At 46.7% G+C, this 25039-nt stretch overlaps 1 protein-coding gene across 1 annotated transcript; it reads right to left on the reverse strand.

Annotated features, from left to right (window-relative positions):
- Positions 1–1333: 1333 nt before the first annotated feature.
- parvaa (parvin, alpha a) lies at positions 1334–24947 on the reverse strand. Its single transcript, XM_064312172.1, has 13 exons — positions 24544–24947; positions 17589–17678; positions 17408–17478; positions 16085–16187; positions 15841–15981; positions 13953–14068; positions 12845–12903; positions 11586–11605; positions 11265–11326; positions 11058–11126; positions 10437–10538; positions 7320–7392; positions 1334–4615 (listed from the first exon to the last, which is right to left on the reverse strand). The coding sequence occupies exons 1-13, from the start codon at positions 24677–24679 to the stop codon at positions 4539–4541; spliced, it is 1119 nt and encodes a 372-aa protein (XP_064168242.1). The 5' UTR covers positions 24680–24947; the 3' UTR covers positions 1334–4538.
- Between the last annotated feature and the right edge of the window lie 92 nt (positions 24948–25039).

Raw genomic sequence — 25039 nt, forward strand, 5'->3', positions numbered from 1 at the left:
GCAGCTCAGGGTTATGGTCTGAATAACACAGCTCTCTGTAGCTAAAAGACATTTCATTTCAGCCTAATTCTTCCTCTCCCCACACATCCAACCCCACCCCCACTCAAAAAAAAAAGAGTTTGAAAATATCAAATACCTTTTCCACACAAGAGCCAAGTATATGAGAATTGGTGAAGTCTCCAAATTCAACAAATGTAATGAATGGAATAAAAGTTTGGTTTGAAAAAAAAAAAAATACAAATATGAAACCAACGACAAATGTGCTGTGAATACAGTAATGTGTGTTAAACATTTTATGAATGTGCTGAAGCTACATTAAAAAATAAGGTGTCACAGTTGTGATGATTTATCTATAGACAGCTGTATACAAGTGTCACTTTATACACTTCCTCACATGCCTTAACATGATTTTATACTTCCTGCTCACACGTTTAGCATGAATGTACACTTCCTGCTCACACATTTAGCATGATTTTACACTCCCTGCTCATAAATTTAGCATGATTGTGCACTTCCTGTAACATGATTGTACACTTCCTGCTCACACATTTAGAATGATTGTAAACTTCCTGCTCACACATTTAGCATGATTTTACACTCACTGCTCATAAATTTAGCATGATTGTGCACTTCCTGCTCACACGTGTAGCATGATTGTAAACTTCCTGCTCACACATTTAGCATGATTGTAAACTTCCTGCTCACACATTTAGCATGATTTTACACTCACTGCTCATAAATTTAGCATGATTGTGCACTTCCTGCTCACACGTTTAGCATGATTGTACACTTCCTGCTCACACGTTTAGCATGATTGTGCACTTCCTGCTCACACATTTACAGGCATTACAGGATTTCACGTGATTTTAGCATATATATGTACAGTATGTCTAACATGACGTCTTGGTCGGACATGGTTTTTCAGTGTGCCAGTTTTCAGTGTGAAATTAAACAAATTTCCAGTTTTATTTTACTACCATCCCACACATTCACATAATTTTACAGCACGGCAATACTGAGCAGCTCCCGCATTGAGCATAGGTATGACTTTACCACTTTCATACTCGCGCGCGGGTTTCTGCTGTTATTTATTAAATTTTTTGCAGCTCTTTTCGGACGTGTGCTTGCATGGCCTTGCAGCTTCCTGGCCGACAGCAGATGTTGAATCTCGTGAACCGAATTCCAGCCAAGCGCAAACGCACACAAACCCCGCTGAAGCGCCAATGCGCACCAACACCGCCTCAACCCGCCGGCTGAACAGATGGACCGCAAGCGACAGCTCCGTCTTTCCATTCCAAAAAAAAAAATAAAAAAGCATCCTCAACAAGACATCTACGGGTTTTAGAGATTATTTATTTTAGCATTTCGTGTAATCAGCATTTTTTTTAATGAACAGTGCATATACTTCGAGAATGTTTCTCCTTCAAACCGCAAAACTGTTCATGAAATTAAAAGTAATATCAAAATCCGTATAAAAGCATGCAAGGCAATTAAGCAACAAAATGGTTTGTGCTAAGCCTTGTCAGTTACATCCCTTAGAAAAAACATGTGCTAATACTTCACACAAAGGACAGATTTTCAGTAAGCTTCCTTGTTTTCAGTCTAATTAGTGTTATGGAATTAGAATACTTTGTCTGCAAAATAAAGCATAAAATTGATATTATCCTTCATCTCAGTGCTCATAAGAAAAAACACAACATGGGACAGAAGAAATATAACACATATTAAAGACAACAATATTAAAGATGTCAGACAAGACAATTTCCAAACATGATACACACATCCCTGCATGCTAAGAGATGCCATATCTTCTGGCATGATCACCCTAGTGTAAATCTCCAAGCAGGTGACTTATCCTTCCATCTGATGTATCTCAGCTAAACTTTGCATTTTATAAATGTGAAGCCTTTATTATAAACACAATGGAGCAGTGGACTATGGGATTGCTGGCTCCTGGGGTTCCGAAGTCTCCCTTTCTGAAAAGGGTGACTTCTTGGCATCCAGGGGAGTGAGTTGAACAATAACTGATTTGATCTGAAACCAAAGAATTTAGTGAAATGCAAACACATTAATGCAAACCAACGACCAGGCAGCTAATGAGAGATATTATTCATTCTTTGTATTTAGAGTTTGTGTTTATTCCCCCCATCAGAAGTTACATTTAACTCTTGAGTCCTAGTGCTGGAGTTTATCACTAAACCTAATCTTAATCCGTTGTCGTCTACCTACAGAATCCATGAGTGACAAAGTCACTGTCGGTAACATATTCATTTATGTTATATTTTAATGGTCTTATTTCCAGTTTACTGCACTGATATACTCCTCACCCTAAGCTGGTATAAACCTAAGTTTGTACACCGGGTTTGATTTTACCAGAGCTTCCTGGATTCTAGCAGGTTTCTGTTTTCAAAACACTTTTTTACAGAATTTGCTATATACTTAAGGCATTCTGAATTGAGATCAAAGGATGAATATGAGACAAAAGTACAGACAATCGGCATTTATTTCACGGTATTTACATGCATGTACGTTTTACCATTTTCCAGAAACAGCAGTTTTTGTGTTGAGTCCCCACATTTTCGCTGTGAAAAAGTAAGTTAACGGATGACAGACAGGTGTTAACTGTTGCTTGGGCATTTCCTTTTGCATGGATTGTTCACACATAAAAGAGCAGTGAGTGTCTAGTCTTGGGTTCAGCCTTTGTTTTCATCTGTGGAGATTGCATTTGGAGTCAGAAGGCATGCACCACCACGAAGACCAGAGAAAAGGCTGAAAAACTACTGAACGTCGGTAAGCTGAGAGAACAGAAGAATTCATTAAGAAGGAAAGAACAGAAACTGGATATAGAAAGTACAGCAGTTTGGAAAGTTTTGAAAAAGAAGGAAACCACTGGTGGTTTGTCCAAGGAAAACAACTGCAGTTGGTGACAAAGGAATCCTAAGAAAAACCCTAAGAAACAATGACATCACCAGCAGTCTCCAGGACAGTGGTGCACTGCATGATGCGAACCTCTAATCAGCAGCAAGAATCAAAGGCCTGATTAGAATCTGCTAAAAAAAAAAACAAAACAAAAGAAGAAAAAAAAAAACACTGAGACGAGCCAGAAAAGTTCTGGAACAAAGTTTTACGGTCAGGTGAGAGCAAAATAAACCTATAACCAAATGACGGAAAGCCAAACGTGTACCACAGCGTACCACCACATCTGTGAAATATGATGGAGGTAGTGTCATGGCTTGTGCATGTACGGCTGCTTCCGGAACATGCTCATTCACATTTATTGACAGTGTAATGGAGGAGGGCAGCAGCAGGACGGATTCGGACAGGCTTTGTCAGGCTAGGGATGAAAAAATTCTCCCAACCTCATTGGCTGGTGCTTCATCCTGCGGCAAAACGATGGCTCCAAACGAACTGCCCATGCAGCCGAAGCATTCATCAGCGGGGAAACGCCGAAAGCTTCGGACTGGCCAAATCAGTCACCCGATTTAAATCCGATCGAGCACGCGTTTCACTCGCTGCGGAGTAGACCGAAGACAGAAATCCCCCCAAAACAACTACCGACCGCAAGTGGCTGCAGTGAAAGCCCGGAAAGGCATTTCCAAAGAAGAGATACCAAATGTCCGACAATGTAAGTGGGTCACAGAATTAACGCAGTTATTGCAGGTAAGGGCTACGCAAGCAAATATTAGATTTTTTTTTTGTTGCTTCGATTTACTTTTAAGTTCATCCACCGACTTACTTTTGCACAACTGAAAATGGGAGGACTCAATCAAAAAACAGATGTTTCTGTAAAATGGTAAAACATACATGCATGTAAACACCATGAGATAAAAGCTGATTATCTGTACATTTTTTCTAATTAACTTTTTAATCTCAAATCCAAATGCCTGAAGTATATAGCAAAAATAACAAATCTCTACCTACACTTTTGGAAGGCACTGTATAATTACACACTGGTAGGCATTAAGTCTAGAAAATTGATCTGTATTGTATATATTACAATAAAAAGTACACACATTTCTAAAAGCCATCATAAATGTTGTATGGTCCCATGTTGCTTCAAGGGCTCCTCCAGCAATTTAGGGGCTTTTGGTCAAAATGGCGTTACCTTTTAACAGTTTAACAGGAATGTAGCTTCACCCCTGACTTTCCATGTGGTGCTATACCGCACCTTAACAAGATCCACATTTACACTTTCACACGTGTCTGAATGCTTTCCGATACCTGTTTCTACCAATGCCTGTTCTGTTGTATTTATATTTAACAACATGATTATTTGCGTTCGAGATTTTCTTATTTTCCTCAAAATGAAAAGCAATAACGATAAAACGAATCACCGTTCAAATCAAATCACAAAAACAAAAAAAAAAAAACAACAAAAAAAAACCTATATTTGATATCCGCCCAAAATGTCTGCAGGGGTAATACATTATTAACTGGGATCGCATGTACGGCAGTCCGTGTGTGCCGTCAGGGGGCGGAGAACGGTAGCGGTGAAGGAGCCTGCTGACCAGGCCGGTTGCCCCGGAGACGCTTCCTGTTTATTCAACATTCCTGTATTTGGTGAAGAGGTTGTACAGCACCCTCAGCGTGGACTTCAGATCGCAATTCACTATGTCTGCAAGGAAACAAACACAGACAGACGCATGAGAAACCGCACCGGCACGGGCAGGGCTGCACGACTGACTTGAGCGCGCCCCAGGGACGAACGGGGACGGGCGCGACACGTCTGCGCGTTCAGCCAAAAAAGCGACGCGTTTGCCGACGCAGTTCCTCGCGCGTCCGAAAAACACAAAACCAAAAGGCTTGTCATACCGCCCATGACGTGAGAGTTCCATCCGCGTTTGTTACACCCATTTAGTACTTTTCTCAGTAACAATTCACAATTTTGGCACGAAAACCAAACTTCCTTCATCTCCTAATCTCATATCATTACCAGGAATAAAAACAGATGTTACACACATCCCATAATTATACCTCATGAAACAATTTACTATATATTTATCATAGTACTATAATCGTGCATGCACTCTCCCTCAAAGCTGAGTGGGAGGGTTTACTGTGAAAACCAGAAAGGCCACCATGGGCCATTCACGGACACTGCTGCTACTACGTAAAACTACTTTCTGACTGAATGAAGCCACCCAGATGTTCCTGTGGTCAGGACCAAAAAAAAAAAACAGAAATAAAAACAAAAAATCTTGTCTCAAATTGAAGCATCCCCTTCGTCAAGTGGCGAGGTCTTAAACTGAAACGCATCAGATGAGTGTGTTATTTAAGCACACAGCTCCTCGTAACGACCGTGCACCGCGCGGCTTTGGTGCGAGCGTTCCTTCAAATTTAGCGGTAAATTTTAGGCAATTTAGGCGCACGACCCCTTCGGAAAACAATCATGCCCTGCGCACTGCTCCCCAGACACGTAAGCAACAAACCCCCTCTGTTCCACGGGTGAGACTTCATTCCCATCCTGCAGTATAATGACAAATATTGCAGGATAGGAATGAAGGAAGCAAACGGCACACACCGCCTACCTATGCAACTGCCTTTTCATTTTAACAGCCAACGCAAATTTATTTATACATTGAGGGGAGGCCGTTCAGTTCGATTTATATTCTGTTTGATTCACAGAAAACTAGGTTGACACACAGATACTATTATTACACACTTTAAAAACCCTTACAAATCTTTTCTTGTAATGAAGACAGGTGTTCGGTTATGTTTATACACTGGATGGACCCAGCTGCAGTTTAGCTGGTATTTGATAACATCGGTGTGGTTCATTACATTCCTCAATGCGTGCTCCTCGGGTTCAGCCAGACGTAGAAACGTCCACAAAGAACGATTTAAAAGAAACCACGGTGAATGCACGCCACGAACGTACACTCACACGCACAAGGACAGAGGCGAACGCACAAACATAAACACCGAGATGGCTCAGACACACAACAGCACGACACACAAAACGAAACACGTGCAGGAATGAAAGGACAGAAGACATTGGTAGAGACACAAATGCACGCACACGGCAAGCAGACGCACAAGGTCACAAAGCCATGCAAAATTTAGCATCACGCTACCTTCATTTCATCAATATTAATAACTAATAACAAATGCTGCCAAGGACGCTAATTGACAAGGCTCGCTTATGCAAAACTGACTATTTAAATGTAGAAATTAACATTGCAAATTTCTCAAGCTCCACATTTTTTTATATTCTACATTTAAAATGTACAAATATTTCAACTTTCAAGGGGTGCACAAAAGTCGTTTTTCAACCGTCCTTTAATGTTAAAATGTAAAAATTAGCCAAACAGATTTCACGGCCTTCATAGTTTCTCATGGCTTCCTCCCTGTCTGTCTAACTGAACGCAACAGGTAGCCAGCATATTTGGAGGAGCCAATGTAGAAGCATCCGGAGGAACTCTGCTCCCTGACCAATCAAACGAAGCCATTTTCTCCAGTCATCGCGAGGCTCTGCAACCTCAAGACTTCAGACTCCCCATGAAAGGTAGTAAAGGCTCCCAGCCATAGAGTCAGCTACTGATATAGCCAGGGCTCAAACCAGCGATGTCTGAACTACAGATCCCAGTCTGCCCTTGTGCCAGGTGACCTTTACCCACTGAGCCACTCTGGAAGGATGCACACATTCAGAAACCAGCAGCAGACTTGCATTGAGGATTCGGGCCGAAAGCACCCAGAGTCTGGAAAAGGCATTAACGCCAATATCTGCACTGTTCTGTCTCAGCACATTCTTAGCGCTACAACCCGATCTTCTCGTTCCGTCCGTACCCTCCCACCAGCTCAGTAAAGCGAGCCTGACTCCCTGCGCAAAGCCTGCTGTTTTTTAGAATGGCTGACGGCTCAAACAGCCGCAGTGACCGTGCCATCGGGTTGGCCGCTTCGGCTACCAATCAGGGATTACACTGCTCTGTGCAGTTTCATAAAAATTTAAAAAGAGAGAAAAAGTTTAGGACGCATTTGGCGGTACATTTTAAGCAATACCCTCACCAAGGCTTATTGTTTAAAATAGGACAGAAAGAATATGCATTTCTGAACAAAATCGAAACGAGTGGCAGAAAAGAAATAAAGTGGTGATACATATTAGTATTTTCATTTTTATTTAATTTACTAGTTTATTCGACAAGGGCAGCGCACATTAATAACATTTCCGTAAATGGGGCAGAGGATGTTCCCGGAAACATCACAAATGGCTGAATGCTAACAGAACCGCCACTGTGCGCAAAATGGAGGCCTAAAATAATCAGCTGGCTCAGCGCGCTGGACAGGCCGAGACTGACGGCAGCGAAAGGCGGGACACCTACCCTCGGGCCTGGGTTTGGGCTTCTCCAGTCCGCCGTCCTGCATCAGCTCGAAGGAGAGCGCCACGTTGTGCACCTGCGGGGGGGGAGGGGACACACGGCGGGTGAGCAGGGGGCAGGGGGGAGAGAGCGACACGGATGCCGCGCGACACTCGCCGAGGTCTTGCATCCAGTGGCGATTCGCCGTCAAATCGACCGGCTTAAACAAAGCATTTACTTAGCATCGCTCCTCAAAAACAAACAAACAAACAAACAAACAAACAGACAAAAATAAACCTAAGTCTGAAAATAATAAGGGAGCTAATCATCACGTGCCAGGCAAACGCGGTTGCGCAGCACACAGCAAACTGAGCGCAGGCGTTTAACGATTACTGCACACGACGGTAATGCACTTCACGATGCGTCCGATTAGCCGTGGCGGTGAACAGGAGCGCGGCCCTGAGTGGCCCTGAAGGGGAGACGTGGAGGAGGTGAGCGGAGCAGAGCCAGGAGCCGCAGCTCAGCAGGCAGGGAGAGCGGACATATCCACGGGGCTCAGCACAATGCTCCATTAGATCCTGCGGAGCCTCCCGCTCGTCTCTGAAGGAAGGACCCGGAAGGCGTCTTTCCCGCGAGCGCGTGCGGTCCTGCGTCAAAGGAATTCCCGCCGAATTCATTACGGTGCGTCGGGCACAACATGCACACACACGCGCGCTTCACAAGCACACACACATTTTTTTCAGAATATGACACGTGTTGAAATATTTAGTGGAAGTATGATAAGGAACGAATAATCGAGATAATGTGATTAAGAAACAATGGTGTCTGCCATGCTGTTTTGAAAAAAACACTAATGTTTGGCATCAGTTTTTTCAGTTTCTCCAAATATTAACATCCATTAACTGAGATTAACGTGCGACTATCAAATGTGATGTGGGTGCATACATGCCTATATCGTGTAATTCTATTAATTTACAGCAGCGCATTCATGTCACTCACTTATACCACGAAACTGGTTACCATGGAATCTTTCAGGATGGCCATCATACTCACAAACCTATTCTGTGACACAGCAAGCAGCGAGCGAGCGTAGGCAACAAAAAAAGGCAACGAGGTAAAATACTATACAGTTCTAGCGCAGTTCTACTTCAAAATAGCGACAAAATCCATCATTATCGGTCGAAATATCATCACGGCTGCTCGAGGCTCTTCAACGCGGGCAACACTGGTCATCGTGTGAAATGACAAGAAATCATTCCTGGAGTAGCAAGTAGTGTAGTTCCAGAAAAGTCTGAGAACCAAAAACCTACTTGAGGAGTAGTTTTTCCAAGTCTGAGGTATCTCCATGACTTGCATGAAAAGCCACATCGTGGCCGAAAATGTGTGGGTGACAATAGAAAACCCTCACATCACCCAGCCCAGCACGCACCTACACAACGCACAACGCACTAACCTATACGCACTCACACACACTCCAGCCCAGCACGCACCTACACAACGCACAACGCACTAACCTATACGCACTCACACACACTTCAGCCCTGCACGCACCTACAACCGCACTAACCATACCACACACCAGCCCTGCACGCACTACACAACGCACTAACCTATACACACTCACACACACTCCAGCCCTGCACGCACCTACACAACGCACAACGCACTAACCTATACACACTCACACACACTCCAGCCCTGCACGCACCTACACAACGCACAACGCACTAACCTATACACACTCACACACACTCCAGCCCTGCACGCACCTACACAACGCACTAACCTATACGCACTCACACACACTCCAGCCCTGCACGCACCTACACAACACACAACGCACTAACCTATAAGCACTCACACACACTTCAGCCCTGCACGCACCTACACAACACACAACGCACTAACCTATACGCACTCACACACACTCCAGCCCTGCACGCACCTACACAACACACAACGCACTAACCTATACGCACTCACACACACTCCAGCCCTGCACGCACCTACACAACGCACTAACCTATACGCACTCACACACACTCCAGCCCTGCACGCACCTACACACACACACACTAACCTATAGCACTCACACACACTCCAGCCCTGCACGCACCTACACAACCACAACGCACTAACCTATAAGCAACTCACACACCACTCCAGCCCTGCACGCACCTACACAACACACAACGCACTAACCTATAAGCAACTCACACACACTCCAGCCCTGCACGCACCTACACAACGCACAACGCACTAACCTATACGCACTCACACACGCTCCAGCCCTGCACGCACCTACACAACGCACAACGCACTAACCTATAAGCAACTCACACACACTCCAGCCCTGCACGCACCTACACAACGCACAACGCACTAACCTATACGCACTCACACATGTCCAGCACTGCTCTCCGTCCACAGCTCACTGAAATGCATCACCATCAGCCCTGCACATGGATTAGTCCTTTCCATAGAATATGCTGGATAAACACTTTCTTCCCCAGCACCCAGGGGCAGAGTGGGGGGGGCGGGGGGGCTGGACGAAGCCTGGTCTGGTCTGGTCCACTGCCCAGTGTACGCGAGGGGGCGGGGGGGGGGGGACAGATCAGATGGTGCTGGGGTGCAGGCGAAAGAGGGAGGGGGCTATCTGGGGGGGAAAGCGGGGCCAATTAGCGGCCAATGCTAGCAGGAGAGGGCCGGGATTCCTTCAGGCGAGTGGCAGGCTGTCCCACACCAGCGGTCCCCCCCCCCCCCCGGAGGTTCCCCTCCCTCAGCGCTAATCTCCCTCCCCCCGTATCGATTTCCTGCACTGATGCAGATTACAGAGACAGCGCTCCCCCCCAGGCCCCCCCCCCCCCCATACCCGCTGAGCCTGGCACAGGCGTGCTGGACAGGACCCCGGCAAAACCGGTGCCCAACCGACGCGCTGTCCAGGGGGAGGGCCCAAAACGAACCGGCCCCGACGCGAAAGGCCGCGGTGAAGGAGAGAAGACGGGCGCCCGCAAAAGTGGCGAAACGTGGGGTACCGTGCCCCTCGGAGACGGGACCCCGCAGAAAGTTCTGTGTTTCCCAACACAAACCCCAGCGATTGGGGTGTTTCGACTGCGGACGGGGACGTGTTCGTTCGCGTACCTTTTGGTCAAAGTTCTCAGGGGTGAGGAAGAAGTTGTAGAGGGGAACGAAGTATCCGTCCAGGAGGCCCAGGAGTAACACCAGATACACCCCGTCAGCAAACTGGACACAGAAACGACAAAAATCTTAAGGCTTCATTACAAATACAGTGAAAAATTGATACAGCACATGGGCACTCAATCCCAGACAGGGCTAGTGTAAAAGACCAGTAAATACCGAACGCTAAGGAAGAACAATCCCGAGACACAAGTACATTCATATTTTAAATTTATTTAACATTTATTTAACTTTCATCTAAAAAACATAACCTTACATCAAGATGGTCAGACTCCAGTACTGAATGCTCACAGTTACTTTCAGAGTGACTCAGCCCTGGAGTGATTAATTTAAGTCATTTATTGGCGAGTCTACACACCTTGATTCCAAGGCCTAAATTGGCTGCTGATTTAAAAAAGAAAAAAGAAAAAAAAAAACACACCCCCCCACAAAAACCTACAGGCCCAGTGGTCCTTCAGGACTTCAGTCTGACCTCCCCTAACCCCCCCCCCCACCACCACCCCAACCCCACACGCTCTGGTTAGTTTCTAAAAACGGGGGCCCCGACACAATGGCGCAGCCTACCTGTGTGTCCAGCTCCGACACCTCCAGGTTCAGCTTGTTTAAGTGCTTGTTCACGAAGGTGACGAGGGTCTGGCACAATAGAGAGTGTTTCCGTTAGGACCCGCGGGGTCGGCGACAAAATCGCAGTAATTGCCGTGTGGGGAAAAGCCGCTGAGTGGCGAGAGGAGAGGAGAGAGGGGAGAGGAGAGGGGGAGAGGGGGCCCCCACCTTTTTCACCACGTTCAGCTTGTCCGGAGCGTGGTCGAACAGAGTGTCGAAGGCGTCCCTCTCTGCGGAAGGGGGAACAAAGCGGGCGCCTTATTCGAAGGTGACAGCGGCGCGGCACCGGCGTCAGCTCGGGAATGTAATTGGTTTTTACGCATTCGCACAGCGGGGGGAAAAAAGGTGCAGAACGCTAAGAGCGTTCAGAGAGGTCACGCTAAGGTCGTGACCCCTTGACTCGTTTTCACTTGAAGCGACACGTGAAAATGGCTCCCCCTAAACAATTTTAAATATGTAAAAATATAAATAAATAAACAAAATACAAACCATGTCTTCCAGACAAAGCCCTGCAAAGGATAAATTAAACAACACAGTTAAAAAAACTCCCCGCACCTTCAAAGAAAGCATTTAGAAAGTCATTTAAAGGGCGTCTGTGAAAACAAGATGAATCCAAACAAAAACAACCACCAAACGAGTGAAAGACTTCATTTAGGCCATGGATACGAGGTGAGTGCAGATGGTCTAATCAGGACAGCCAGGCAAAAGGCATGAACAAAAGGAGTTTTGGGTCGAGCGTTGCGGTTCGGTCCCAAAGCTGTGGGGGAGGGGGGGGGGCGATCAAACAAACTGGGCCAGGCCTGAGAGGCCTCGGCGGGGGGAAAGTCTGCCCCCGAACGCCTTCTCTTCCCGGTCCAATCTTTCCCGGCAGAGGCATGCTTCAGCAGCTGAGCCCGTTTACATGACAACGGCCCAAGTGCCCCCCCCCACCCCCACCCCCACCCCCACCCCCACTCCCCCCACCACTCTTATCTCCCTCGGCTGCCTCCTGCCTGCTGGACCAGTATTAATCGGCTGCAGCTACAAAGAGCAGAGGTGCGCTGGCAGAGAAGGGTTGGTGCTAGAGCCCTCCCCCCCCCCCCACCCCCGAAAACATCGGGTTCCGCCTTAATGAACCAGAGCCGGGGGGGGAGGGGAGAGGGTTGGGGCGAGGGGGGCACTGGCGTTTCTACGGTACCTATTTTTTAACATGCCGTCTCCCGATCTGTGCTCGGCGTCTTGTTCCTGCCCTTTTGTGTTAGCCCAACGACTAATTCACCGGGTTTGTGGAAGTCAGCGTGCAGCTACTATTATTACCGCACGGTGTTACGAAGTACGCAATTTATCGCCAGCTAGTGCAGAGGTATATTACATGTCTCAAAAATACACAGAACAAAAGCACCTACTGCTTCTAATAAGCCATCTGACTGTTACAGTTCACATAACACATACGTGTTTTGCCTTTTTTAATCAATTTGTTGATAAGGGCGTTTTAGCCCTTTCTTACACGAAAGGTAAAACTGTGGGGGTCGCTCTAACATTTGTCTGTATTTGCTTGGCTGTCCTAATTTTAAAGTTGCACACATTTTCTTTACTTTTACTAAGCAGTGGTTTAGTGTGACGAGTGATGGAGTTTCTCACACACGCACGCACACACACACACACACACCCTCACGCACACTCACACACACTCACGCACACTCATGCACACTCACACACACTCATGCACATCTGCGCTCGGAGGGCCGTCTGTGGCGGTGCTCACGTACTCAGTGTTCCCAGTGATCTCCTCCTGGACTTGGCGAGACTGCAGAATTCCCTCACGTTTCTAAGGGAAAACAGAGAAAATGACCAGATACTGGAACACTTGAGGAAAAATAAGAGCATTTTCCTCGGGCCCCTCTATTTTCCTTGGACATTTTTGAAGGCTGGAATATTCTCATCCTACCAGACTGCCATTTTTCTGGATACTTGAGTTTTGGGCATCAACTTGGAAGTCAAACCACAAGGAATCCTGCCTTTATTATTGAAGGAAGCTTTCCTATTTTATCAAAATCCAGGAGCCGCTACTGTTTCTAGAACGCAGTAAAACTAGCATGCGTTAAATTATAGACAAAGGCTACTTAATCTTAGGTGCCCTAGGATTCTAGTGCGTACTTGACATTACCAACTGTTCCTAATTGCAGCTGTCCTGATTGAAACATTCCCATCTCTCAGTTTTGAGGGGTTTCATGGTCCAAAGGGAAGTGGAGAAACTGCTAGACTGTCCCTCTCCAGGACCTTGAGTTAAGCACCTTTAGACCAAAGGTCTATGTATGGAAATGTCTGTATGTGCTGCCCTGCGATAGATTGGCGGCCTGTCCAGGGTGCATTCCCGCCTCTCGCTCAATGCACGCTGGGATAGGCTCCAGTACCCCCCGTGACCCTGCCCGGAATAAGCGGGTAATGCGTTTATACATTAAAATTAAGCATATCTGCACTGGTTAACCAAAATATTTTGGCTGACTAGCCAACGTTAACTGACAAGCATGTAACATTCTACCTCTCCAAGTTTGCTCGTCAGTTATCTGTTTAGCCAACTGTTAACCAAACGGTTAGCAGCAACTCCCCAAATGCACCTGTTTCAAGTCCTAAAACATGACGGCCACTTGCTATAACTAATGTTACATATCGAAGATAGCTCGGAAGCCGATGTTAGCTGTGTGCGGTTTATACCTGTGTCTGACGCCCCAGAAGATTAGAGCCGGAAGTTATGTGCCTACCTCACACAAAAAAAGGACAAATGGCAGCGCCCTAGGTCAAGGCTGAAAAAGTGTATAGATATTGAATGAATGGATGGATGGGAAAGTGCTCGAAAGAGAGAAAATGAAACCATACCTGGACCACTACAACTTGAATGGACACGTGGTCCGGGAGTCGTATCGGAGCTCGGAAGTGCTGGGAGAGGGCCACCAGCAGATGGAGGATGGCCACCATGCTCTTAGCATGGACCGCTGGGGAAGCCAAGGCAGAGGGCAGAAATGAGAGTTCTTTCAGGTCGCCTCGAAAACTCGGTGGCGTCCGCACATCCATGAGACAAAACCGAGCCTACTCTCTGGTAGACTGAGGATGAAAGAAAGGAGCAAGCGTTTTTTGTTGCAAAAAAACTGTTTTGAGTCTGATTCCCTTTGCATTTTACCCACAGTGCCCACAATCGTGACGCTCCTTTTTAATGGACACCAAGTGGAGGGTGGGCTAGAAGTCTCACAAAAGATTAGCCAGATTTGATTTGAGCGTCTGAACTTTTTGACGTATCACCGGCTAGGTCACAGCAAAAACCAAGCCAGAATGACCAAAAACACAGGGCCTGGCTAACAGGATAAACCCCCCAAAGAAATGCAATCACCCTCCAAAATACATTCACTTAAAAAAAAACAAAAAAAAACTGGTGAGATCAATGGAAACAAACACAAAGGATTTGCCCTCGGGTGGCAGTCAAAGGAACAATCCAAGAGCATTGATTTTCTGTGCCATTTTGTTAATCTGTGAGGGATGACATTAGATAAAAACAAAAGGAAATTCTCCCACAATTTAAGAAAATGTGCAGCTAGGAGCATAACACTGACAAACAACGGGGACGCGCAAAGCTTTTCCGCAAATAAAAACATAAATAAAATTACAAATGAATACATTAAAGAGGAATCGGACAGGATTCAGCAGCCATTTTTAAAACCCGATGACAAGGAATTCTCTGGGGAATTCTTCTAGCACTTTCTCTTGCATCAAACTGCTTTCGGCTTCCTCGCACGACTTCAGCGTCGCCGCTGGCTTCAGGGCGGACGCACGTCCCAAACGAGAACGCCGAAAGGACGGTGGGGAAGGGCCCTCTCTGCTGTGTTTTACAGAGCTTTTAGCAACAAGACCAAAGTGACACTTCCGACAGGATTAAGCTTAGTGTTCCCTGAATGAGTACAGATAAAATCGATGAGAGACAAATGTCCCGGAATTCCTCTCTCTAAAATACAAAAAGAAAAAAAAAAAACAGGAGGCAATCTGAGGCCTTTCAAAGAGCGTTATTCTTCTGGCTTGATTGAATCCCAGCACAAGAAGCATTGTGAATGACATTCAAGTGTTTTGCTACAGTTCCCTGGAGCTCAAAAACACAGATGAAGGCCTGATAGCAGACATATGGTTTCATCAGTCACTGAATGGTGTTGTACTAAAACCACATTTTTTAAAAATTGTCGTCCTCTATCATTTTTCCTAGCACTCTTTTCTCCAGCATTTCAACCAATAGGGTTTGGTTTTCTTAGCTAAAAATAAAAAAACTTTGGTTAGTTTTAGCATCGCAGGCCTACAGTAGTTCTTATACACAAGCAAGTTCACCATTCATAAAAATATGTATATGACCAACTGAGTTTTGTTTTCTATATATATATATATATATATGCACTGTGATCTTGTGAAAACTGGCTTTAAAACTGGCTTTTTTTTCCAGTGGGCCATTGCCACAGGACTCTGAAAGGTATTTGGCCTGACTGGTTCACTAGCTAAATATCAGGTAATAAGGATATTATGGAATATAAAAGCTTGTCACTCTAGATGAGGGCATCAGCCAAGTAATAAATAACGTAATGTAATTACTTGACTTATTTCTGTTACTGAATTGAGTGAGATGGACACAACACACGTGATATGAACTTTAATTGCTGAACCCACGGTGGCCCAGCTGGTTTCTGTTCTCGAAACAGTGGCAGACCGTAAAACCGGAACTCCTGAGACTCACAGTCGACGGTCCACTTGACGTTCCTGGACGAGACCCTCAGAGTGTCGTTGATCCTCTCCAGAACCGTCTGCAGCTTCTGCTTCTGGGCGATCTCCGACTGCGTCACCTCGGCGACGTTCAGCTTCTCCCCCTCCAGTTTCTCTGGGGAGAGAGATGGGGAGAGCGACGGAGAGGAGGAAAAGAGTAGAGTTCAAAACGAGACTGAGAAAGAGAAAAGCAAGTGGGCGCAGGAAGGGCTCCTCACCGAAGAGCTTCTGCAGAACCTGGCCGTCGTAGAGGTCCTCGGCCAGATCCTTCACAATGATCCGCTCCCCCACCAGCACGTCGTTGATCCAGTCTATGAGCACCTGCATCCATAAAATCCACTCACGTTAAAGAATCACTAAACCCTAGTGGACATTATTGTATTTTCGCATATTGTCCTTTTTTGATCCCAGTTAGAAGGTTAAAAATACATATTTCCAGATTATGGGTGTCTAGATATTTTACTTGCTGTGATAGAGATAGAGATAGAGAGAGCTGGGCTTCACCGCTGCATTGATAGTGGCTTTGACAGCTCGGGAGACAAAAAAACTGCTAGAATAGTGGTACTCAGGCAGATATTTCCAGGACAGCAAACAGATATCTAGAATGGTACGCTGCATGTCTTTTCACAATATTATTGCTGGACCAATCAATTATCATTACAAAAAAAAGACACATTCTATATTCTACACTACACATTTCCATCACTGAATGGAGTGCGGACTGTCCACTTATCTTTTAAAAAAATATTTTTTTGGGAAATTGACCCTAATTTATTATTTTTTTTTTTTTAAGTCGTTAATGACAAAATATCCATATTAGACTGCATGGATAGGCTGCCGTGTAATAAGTCTTTTCAGTCCTTCATCATCTGATGCTTAAGGATACTAAAAGTGTGGTTATCTGTGAAATTGCATGGGACTCCTTGGACAGAAAAAAGTGTACTTGGTTTTTTTAAATAAATCCTGACTAACTTATATTCTTTGTGAGATCCTTGAAGGAGTAGAACCATTTTACAGGAGATTATTTGAAAATAATATGAAAGTCTCCCAAGAGTAATTTACATAGTTTTGAAAGTACATAGTTCTATCATTTTGTCTACATTTTTTTCATGAAGACGATTTTCCAGTTATCACAGTGAGTTTTTTTCTGCATCAGAGTAGGAAATTTTTTATGTCTACGGGGAAATCTGCACATATAACATGAATCACTTCATTTCATGAGCGTTTTCTTATTTCCATGTGACCTTGATCCAACAACACTACTTGACCTCATCAGTTGCAAATTGTAATGTTTTTTTTCCCCCTGAGAAAAACTCCTCCCTTATGAGAACTAAATGAGAATGTTCTGAATCCGATGGTTTTAACCAAGAGTACCTTCGGCCCACTCTTCATCAGTGAAGGGCTAGAGACTCCAGAGTGGGGTGGGGGGGGGGGGGGAGGTTGGTCGCGATCCACACAAACAATCAAACAATAACTTCAATCTGAGCGGACGTGAATCATGGACAACCATGATTCAAAATCCACATGCGCCAAAACCTGACCTTCATCAGCTCCTGCAGTTTGGGGTCATTCTTCGAGTTGGGGTCGACCATGGTGCGGACCTCGTTCTCCTCTGCAGAGACAGAGCGGGACAGACGGAGATGCGGGGTCATTTGAAGGATGAACCTCGGAGGGCAGGGGCAGGGACTGTTTTTGACGTTCGTGTCGCGGAAGAGGCTGTACCTAACATGGTGTCCTCGGGGTCCAGCTCGAACGGGATGGGGCTGAGGGGCAGGTTGATGGCGTTCATCCCCTCCTCCTGGAGCTCAGACACTGGGAGGGGGGATGGGGGGGCGGGGGGGGGGGAAAGCATCATGTTCACGGACAGACACAACTGGCCGGCTTCAGAGGCAGCTCGCACTGCTGCAGTCTGAGTACGAACCCTGAGACCAGCTTCAGAAGGCAAACCTGCTGCAGTTAAACGAGCCGAGCCCGGCTTCAGAAGGCCAAGCTCACACTGCTGCAGTCTGAAGTACGAGCCCCAAAAACGCTACAGAACACTTGGACAAAAATTGCTCCAACTGACATGGATGGGAACAACTAGCAATTTCAAGCCATAGACAAAACGAAGAGGCTGGCACCACTGCCAGACCTACTGTGATGGGCTGACCTCTCAAACTGCCACGGCATTCATTCCAAGTTTGCGACGAGCAACGACCGTGTTTTCATCTGTCCTCGGTGCTCGCGACCCGGTTACGCCGAAAATTATTCAGCGTTTATTTTTGATTCGGCTTCAACGCTGGCCACAACGCAAGGAGAGCGTCCCGTCCCGTCCCGTCCTCCCCTATGTAACCGTGACGACGGGGACGGCGGGGCCGCGGGGCCGACCTGCCGCGGCGGCGGCGGCGCTGCAAATTGGCACCATCATCTCTGGAGTGCTGCTTAACTACACATGATAGCGGCGTAATAGTGACTCCCAGGTCGCTAATAGGCCACCAAACCCTGCTTCCCAGTTATTTCTGCCAATTTATTGTGCTCTCACACAAGTTAAACTGTGATTGCTTTTTGGCGCCCGGTCCTCGTATTGTGGCGACGTGGTCTCGAAGGGGCTCGACACACCTCTGTGACAGAAGGGGATTTTCCTCACAAGGGCCTTGCGTAGCTCCAAAACTCCGGAGTCCAGTTTTGTTTTTATTTTGGAAAGAGATGTCACTTTTCGTGTCCGTAAAAGGTACTCTTGCACACAATACCGTTTCTTCAGTCATACTGCCAAGCAGGACACGCTTTCCCCCATTTGATTAACGGAAGCAATTAGGGCTAGACTGTGTTCTCCACACCTGAAGGCTTGCTTTCATTCCTTTTTTTTATTCTTCAAATTCTAAATTAAAGAAAGATTGTACTTTTCGGTTTTCAAGTGACACACACAAGACACACACTGACACGGAGTCCTGCAAATGGACCTGTACTGCACCGACCGCATGCACCCTTTCAGAAACACTCAAAAGAGTGCACTTCACTCACACCATTCCCAAGCCTTAAAACACTCGCACTCAGGCGGCTGGCACTTCACTCTGACCAGCAGAAGAGGAGCGCTAGCAAACCACCTGCAGGGCCACCCTTCAGAACTACGGGCAGAGTTAACACACTGCACAGGGCCACTCTTCAGAACTACGGGCAGAGTTAACACACTGCACAGGGCCACCCTTCAGAACTACTGGCAGAGTTAACACACTTGCACAGGGCCACCCTTCAGAACTACTGGCAGAGTTAACACACTGCACAGGCCACCCTTCAGAACTACTGGCAGAGTTAACACACTGCACAGGGCCACCCTTCAGAACTATGGCAGAGTTAACACACTGCACAGGGCCACCCTTCAGAACTAGTGGCAGAGTTAACACACTGCACAGGGCCACCCTTCAGAACTACGGGCAGAGTTAACACACTGCACGGAGTCCGCTACCGTATCACGAACACGGCAGCACGCTTAGAACACTCAAAGGTGCACCTTCACTAACATTCGGCAAGTTAAACACTGCACAGGGCCACTTCACTCTGACAGAGTAAAGCCTAGCACATGGGCCACCCTTCAGAACTACTGGCGAGTTAACACACTGCACAGGGCCACTCTTCAGAACTACGGGCAGAGTTAACACACTGCACAGGGCCACCCTTCAGAACTACTGGCAGAGTTAACACACTTGCACAGGGCCACCCTTCAGAACTACTGGCAGAGTTAACACACTGCACAGGGCCACCCTTCAGAACTACTGGCAGAGTTAACACACTGCACAGGGCCACCCTTCAGAACTACTGGCAGAGTTAACACACTGCACAGGGCCACCCTTCAGAACTACTGGCAGAGTTAACACACTGCACAGGGCCACCCTTCAGAACTACTGGCAGAGTTAACACACTGCACAGGGTCTCCGGTCCGAACTCCGACTGCACAATACAGGACAGCAGTGGAGCCAAAGGGAATGTGATTGGTGCTCATTAGTGGTTGCAAAAAAAGAAAGAAAAAAGAGAAGCAGCAATTTTAGGGCAACTTCCTTTCGGCAATTTGGCCACAATGGCTTCCATCAGAACAGATGCACTAGTAGGAGCTCTTACTACGACTTTATCGTTCTCCGCCCAACAAAGAAACGCTGAGCTTTTTCCAAGATAGTAAAACCATAGGATAATACTGTGCTCAATTGCTGTCTTCTGGTCTGCCCACGTCAATCTGGCAAAGTGTGGCTGACACTAGTTAAGAGGCACAGATTTGTAACCGGGTATAAAAGGGGCGAGGCGCTCAGCTAAGTTAAAATAAGAACAATCATAAGAATCTCAAGGATTGACGGGTCTCTTTGCCAATATGCATTCACTTCAGTTAAAAGGGCCAGCCCACCGCACCTATGCAAGGCTGACAGAGTCATACACCACTGAGAAGTACCCACAGTTGTGTGGCCACACTGTTGTGTGAAGTTTAATACAATCACTTTCATGCCATTTAAACATGGTCAAAATGGCTGCTTGCTCCAAAGCACCTCTTACATTGCAACAACAAAAAGCCCACTAAGACACAAAAAGGCTGAAAAAAGACTGCAGATTACCACAGGGGGTAACAGGTAGAAAAGACTTAACATCATGTGTGTGTACATTTGCATGTATTAAGAGCAACTGACAGTGAAAAACTGAACAGTTAATGTAGGCTAGACATGCGCAGGTACCGTGTCATAATACCAAGCTGACTTGAATAATACTTCCAACCAGCTGTCTGCCACTGTGACTCTTTAAGTAAGTAGTCATGTTTGTCAGCAGGTCCTGGGGTCTTTCTCATAACATCTACAGAGAGGAGAAAATGACATCATCTCCTGACATACAAATCCAGTCAGAACTTGTAATTCAATACAAGTTCATTCTGTACAATAAACAGAAATTAACGGCCCTGTTTTTAAAGGAATGGAACTTTTAATATTACGCTTTTGACAGAAACCGGTAAGAACGTGAGTTCCGGACCGCGATCGCCGTTTCGCCGGAGGACGAAGACGACGGTCGTGGTTCTGGACCTTCTCTTCGCCAGGCCTGTGTCATTTATTCACAGGGTAAAATGCATTAGCCCTTCGTGGACTGACCCGGACTCTGGGAAGCAGAGGAAGAAAAAAAAAGTCTCTGCCGACCCCGCGGCCGGAGCCGAGGGAAAGACCGGGTTAGCGGACGGGGCGCGGGGTCGGTCTGAAGCATCCATCGCTTCGCGTTCGAGAAGATGGACCGTCCGCGTCACGAGCGGACACGGCCCCTCTTCACAGGCGCGTCGCCGCGGTCTCTATCGACGGCCGAAAGTTGACCGCAGCGGGGCTTTCGTCTGGCCCGGCGACGGTTTCGAAGCGTAATGATGAATTGGGCGGCGGGCGAGAGAGTCCCTTTTCATTTGATTACTGGCGCACGTTCGAGCCCTCGCCCGTGCGCGGCGGTGTCTGGGGTCCCGGCTTTTGTGACACTCCGCGCTCCTGACGAGCGGAGGCCGCCCCCGCCGGCTCGGCTGCTAAGTGGCTATCGATCCGCGCCCTCTTCTATTCACCCAATCAGTTAACTGACCCCGCCCGGCTCTCTGAAGGGCGGGCCGCGTGCGGGGATAAACGACGCCCCCGCCCTGGCAGAGCCGCAACGGTGCGAGGGGGGGGTGGGTTGGGGTTGGGTCGGGGAGGTCACGAAAACCCTGCAGAAACCTCGGGACAGCTCCTCGCGTGAGAAAGTGCTGGGGGATATCCTGTGCTGGATTTCACTACTTCCTGTCGGGAGAGGCCCTCCCAGGGAGCCCCACATCCTGTTAATCAGCGCCAGCACTGCACCCCCCCCCCCACCCCACCGTAGCGCAGCCTGGTAAAGGCAGGCGGCTTTTTATTTCTGCTCAGGAGAACCAGCTTGTCGCGCTAGCCCATGGAACGCTGCGTCTCTGAAACGCAGGACGTTTCAAAATCGGTGTTCTGCACCAAATTCACCTGCGTCCTGATAAATAAAATAACTACTTTCGCCATAAATACGCCAACTCACAATAATAACACAATACATGCATGTCATTCATAATTTTATTATGACACTTGTAACAGAAGCAGGATTGAACAGCTGGATTAGCGAGATGAAAGAAACAAATAATGTTCTGGCTTTCTGAATAAAATTTCTTTTGCCACACAGGCTAATAATATTAAAAAACCCTAGGAGCAACTTATGATTTAATTTACTCATGTAGAGCAAGCTAGCTAAAGCGTGACACGTCGTTTTCCACTTTTCATTCAAATTGAGCGCTTTATGGTTGACTCCTGCAATGCTGCCAAGGGCTGTGTAAGTATTATGATCAATAAACAACACAAATGTCAGACATCGAAAAACAATTGGCTCAAAGAAACAGGAGCAATCGTTTTGTTGTGGTTCAAGTCTGGGTCATCGCCTGTATTCATTTAAAATGCACTATTGTTTTTTTCCACCTGTGTTCTCGCTCTTTTTTTCCTGCATAAAAATTAATTCTGCATTAACACGACCACTGGAAAACTGCGTTGCTGAATATAAAACTGCAAAAACAAAAGCTGTAAGTGGTCAACAACACTGCAGACAAAATGGTACGACACAAAATTAATCATCTTTCCAAACAGTAAAGGAGTTTAAAACTGAAAGCAGAAAACTGAGAATATTGTGCTTCCAGTACACAGGCAGACAAACAGTCTCTAAACTGAATTATAAACAGGCTTACTTCTCTTTACGGCACACTGAATACAGTTGAGCAAACAGCAAATATGAAATATGAGGGATCGACACCACTGCCACCTGAGGCCATTCACTGCTTTGTGCGACTGTGTGCACACACGTCCTCCCGAAATGGCTGTGCGTGTGTGTTTGAGTATGTATGCGAGTGTATATGTGTGCATGTGTGTGTGTGTGTGCATGCAAGTGGGTGTGGGTGAGTCTGTGTGTGTGTGAGTATGTATGCGAGTGTATGTGTGTATGTGTTTGTGTGTGTGTGAGTTTGTGTGTGAGTGTATAAGTGTGTATGTGTGTGTGCATTCAAGTGGGTGTGGGTGAGTCTGTGTGCATGAGTGTATGTGTGTGTGTGTGTGTATGTGCACGAGCGTATGTGTGTGTGAGTGAGTATGTGCACAAGTGTATGTGTGTGTGTGCGTGCGTGTCCATGTTCCCCCTACCTCACTTCCTGTCTGCCTCCTAGGGGGCAGAAGGAATGATTCCTACCTGCACAGAGGGCTCTGCGCCCCATTGCGTTCCCACGGAGACGGCTTCGCCCGCCCCTGTTCACCAGCCCCCAGGGCAGCACTCTCTCTCAATCCTCTCTGCCGCTGACATGCTTCCTGTCCGGGCCGAGGAGCGGGCGCCCTACCCCTGCGTCCATTTCCCCCGCTGTCAGCTTCCTCTGAGAGGCGCCCGGTCGCCGCACGCGCTCAGCGGGCGAGCCGCGCTCCCGTACGTACGCGCGCGCGCCCGGCGCGGCGAGGGCCTGGTCACGTGAGCGGCCCTCATTCAGCGGATCATTAGGCTTTCCATCAGACCGAATCAACCCCGCGGATTCCTCAGCCACTTCCCTTGTGACCACATACATATATATATGGCTCAGCTGCAGGCTCAGGGTCACACAGCCTTGCAGGGCATGATTACCACAAACCCATCAGAGCACAAGTGCGCTCAGGGAAATGGATTGGCTCACTTATAGCTTGCTGAGGTGGGGGGGGAGGAAGGCACTGGTATTTAAACAACTAGCACAGAACCAGCGTTGTTAATTAAGGGAAAATGTACACTACTCCACGATAACAGTACATTACCTGGAAGCAATAAAAAAATATCCAAATTAAATAAACCCAGACAGAAGACGGGTAAACTAATGAACGCTCGCTGTTCAAACAGCATTTGCTCTTCATTCCTGAGTTACAACGTCCTCGATGCAAGTCAAACATGCTTCCATACATGGCAACGGCACAGCCCTTCGGCCTTAAGTGACAAAAGCTTTGTTCCGGCTCCCTCCGACACTCATACAGTACAGGCCACACTTGAAGATCAGCATGTTGCTTCGAGGCAAGGAAAGCGTACCAGTTATTCCCCCCAGAGAAAACTGCCCCGAATTACCGTTAGTTATTCAAAGACTAAGGTACCCTCAAATGGTTTCCACAGTTACGTAAGTACCACCATCACTATCATCACGTGTAACACGAAAATAAATAACATTTTCTACGATTACAACAAATTCTGCTCTGTGAATGAACAGGCAATGTGAATGATGTCACAACTTATACAGTTATACAGAGGGCGCAGTCTGACAGAGGACATGCACATTGCCTATATACAGTATACTATCATTATTACGTTATTTAAACAATAACCTAGTTGCAATCATATAGAGATATAGGCTATACGTGTGTGCACACACGCGACTTCCAAGTAACATCAAAACAAACACAGCCTGAACGTGCGCATGATGTTTTAACACCCGCACCCATTTTAAAGATGACGTGACTCAAACTATTTTTTTGAGCTCAGCTCAATTGAACTTTTTTTTCTGCGCTCTTTCTGAAAATCTTTTTGGAGTCGCCTTTTTGGAAAATATAAAATAGCCGCCGGCCACCCATTAGTAAACTTAAAATACTGGAATTTATAGGCAGTACGATTCAGTAAAAGTCACGCGTTTCCCTGAGGTTTCATTTTCCGCTATAACTACCTTCTTTTGCCTTTTTCCTTCTTGCCAAAGTTCCTCCAAGCTTCCCCAGAAAGGAATCATCTTTCTTTCTTGAAGGTGGCGATTTTGGGGTCGGTGATTTAGGAGAAGACGGAGATTTCTGCGGCGAGGAAGCCATCGATTAACGTGTAAATGCCAACCAAAAGTTGCCAAAGTGTATTAACTAGCGGAATTCTCTCGTCAAAAGAAAGAGTCACGTCTCGGACGGAAGTGGAATTCCAAATATTTTCCAAACGTATTACGTCGGAACTGTCTTCGCAGTTTCGTATGCCCTCCTCCGTTCTGGGATACAGGCTGACAACATAGCTAGCTTATTAGTTAGCACGGCTGCGAACTGATTTGTCCGGGAACTGTGTTGCCGATAGACCTGGCTACATTTAACATTTTTGTTTTCAAATTACACCGTAGGCTACCACATAATAGAAAATATAAGCGAAAACAACTCTAGCTTTATTAAAATCGAACATCCACAATAATA

Source organism: Anguilla rostrata, chromosome 16 (assembly GCF_018555375.3).
Source record: "Anguilla rostrata isolate EN2019 chromosome 16, ASM1855537v3, whole genome shotgun sequence".
NCBI classification, from domain to species: Eukaryota; Metazoa; Chordata; class Actinopteri; order Anguilliformes; family Anguillidae; genus Anguilla; species Anguilla rostrata.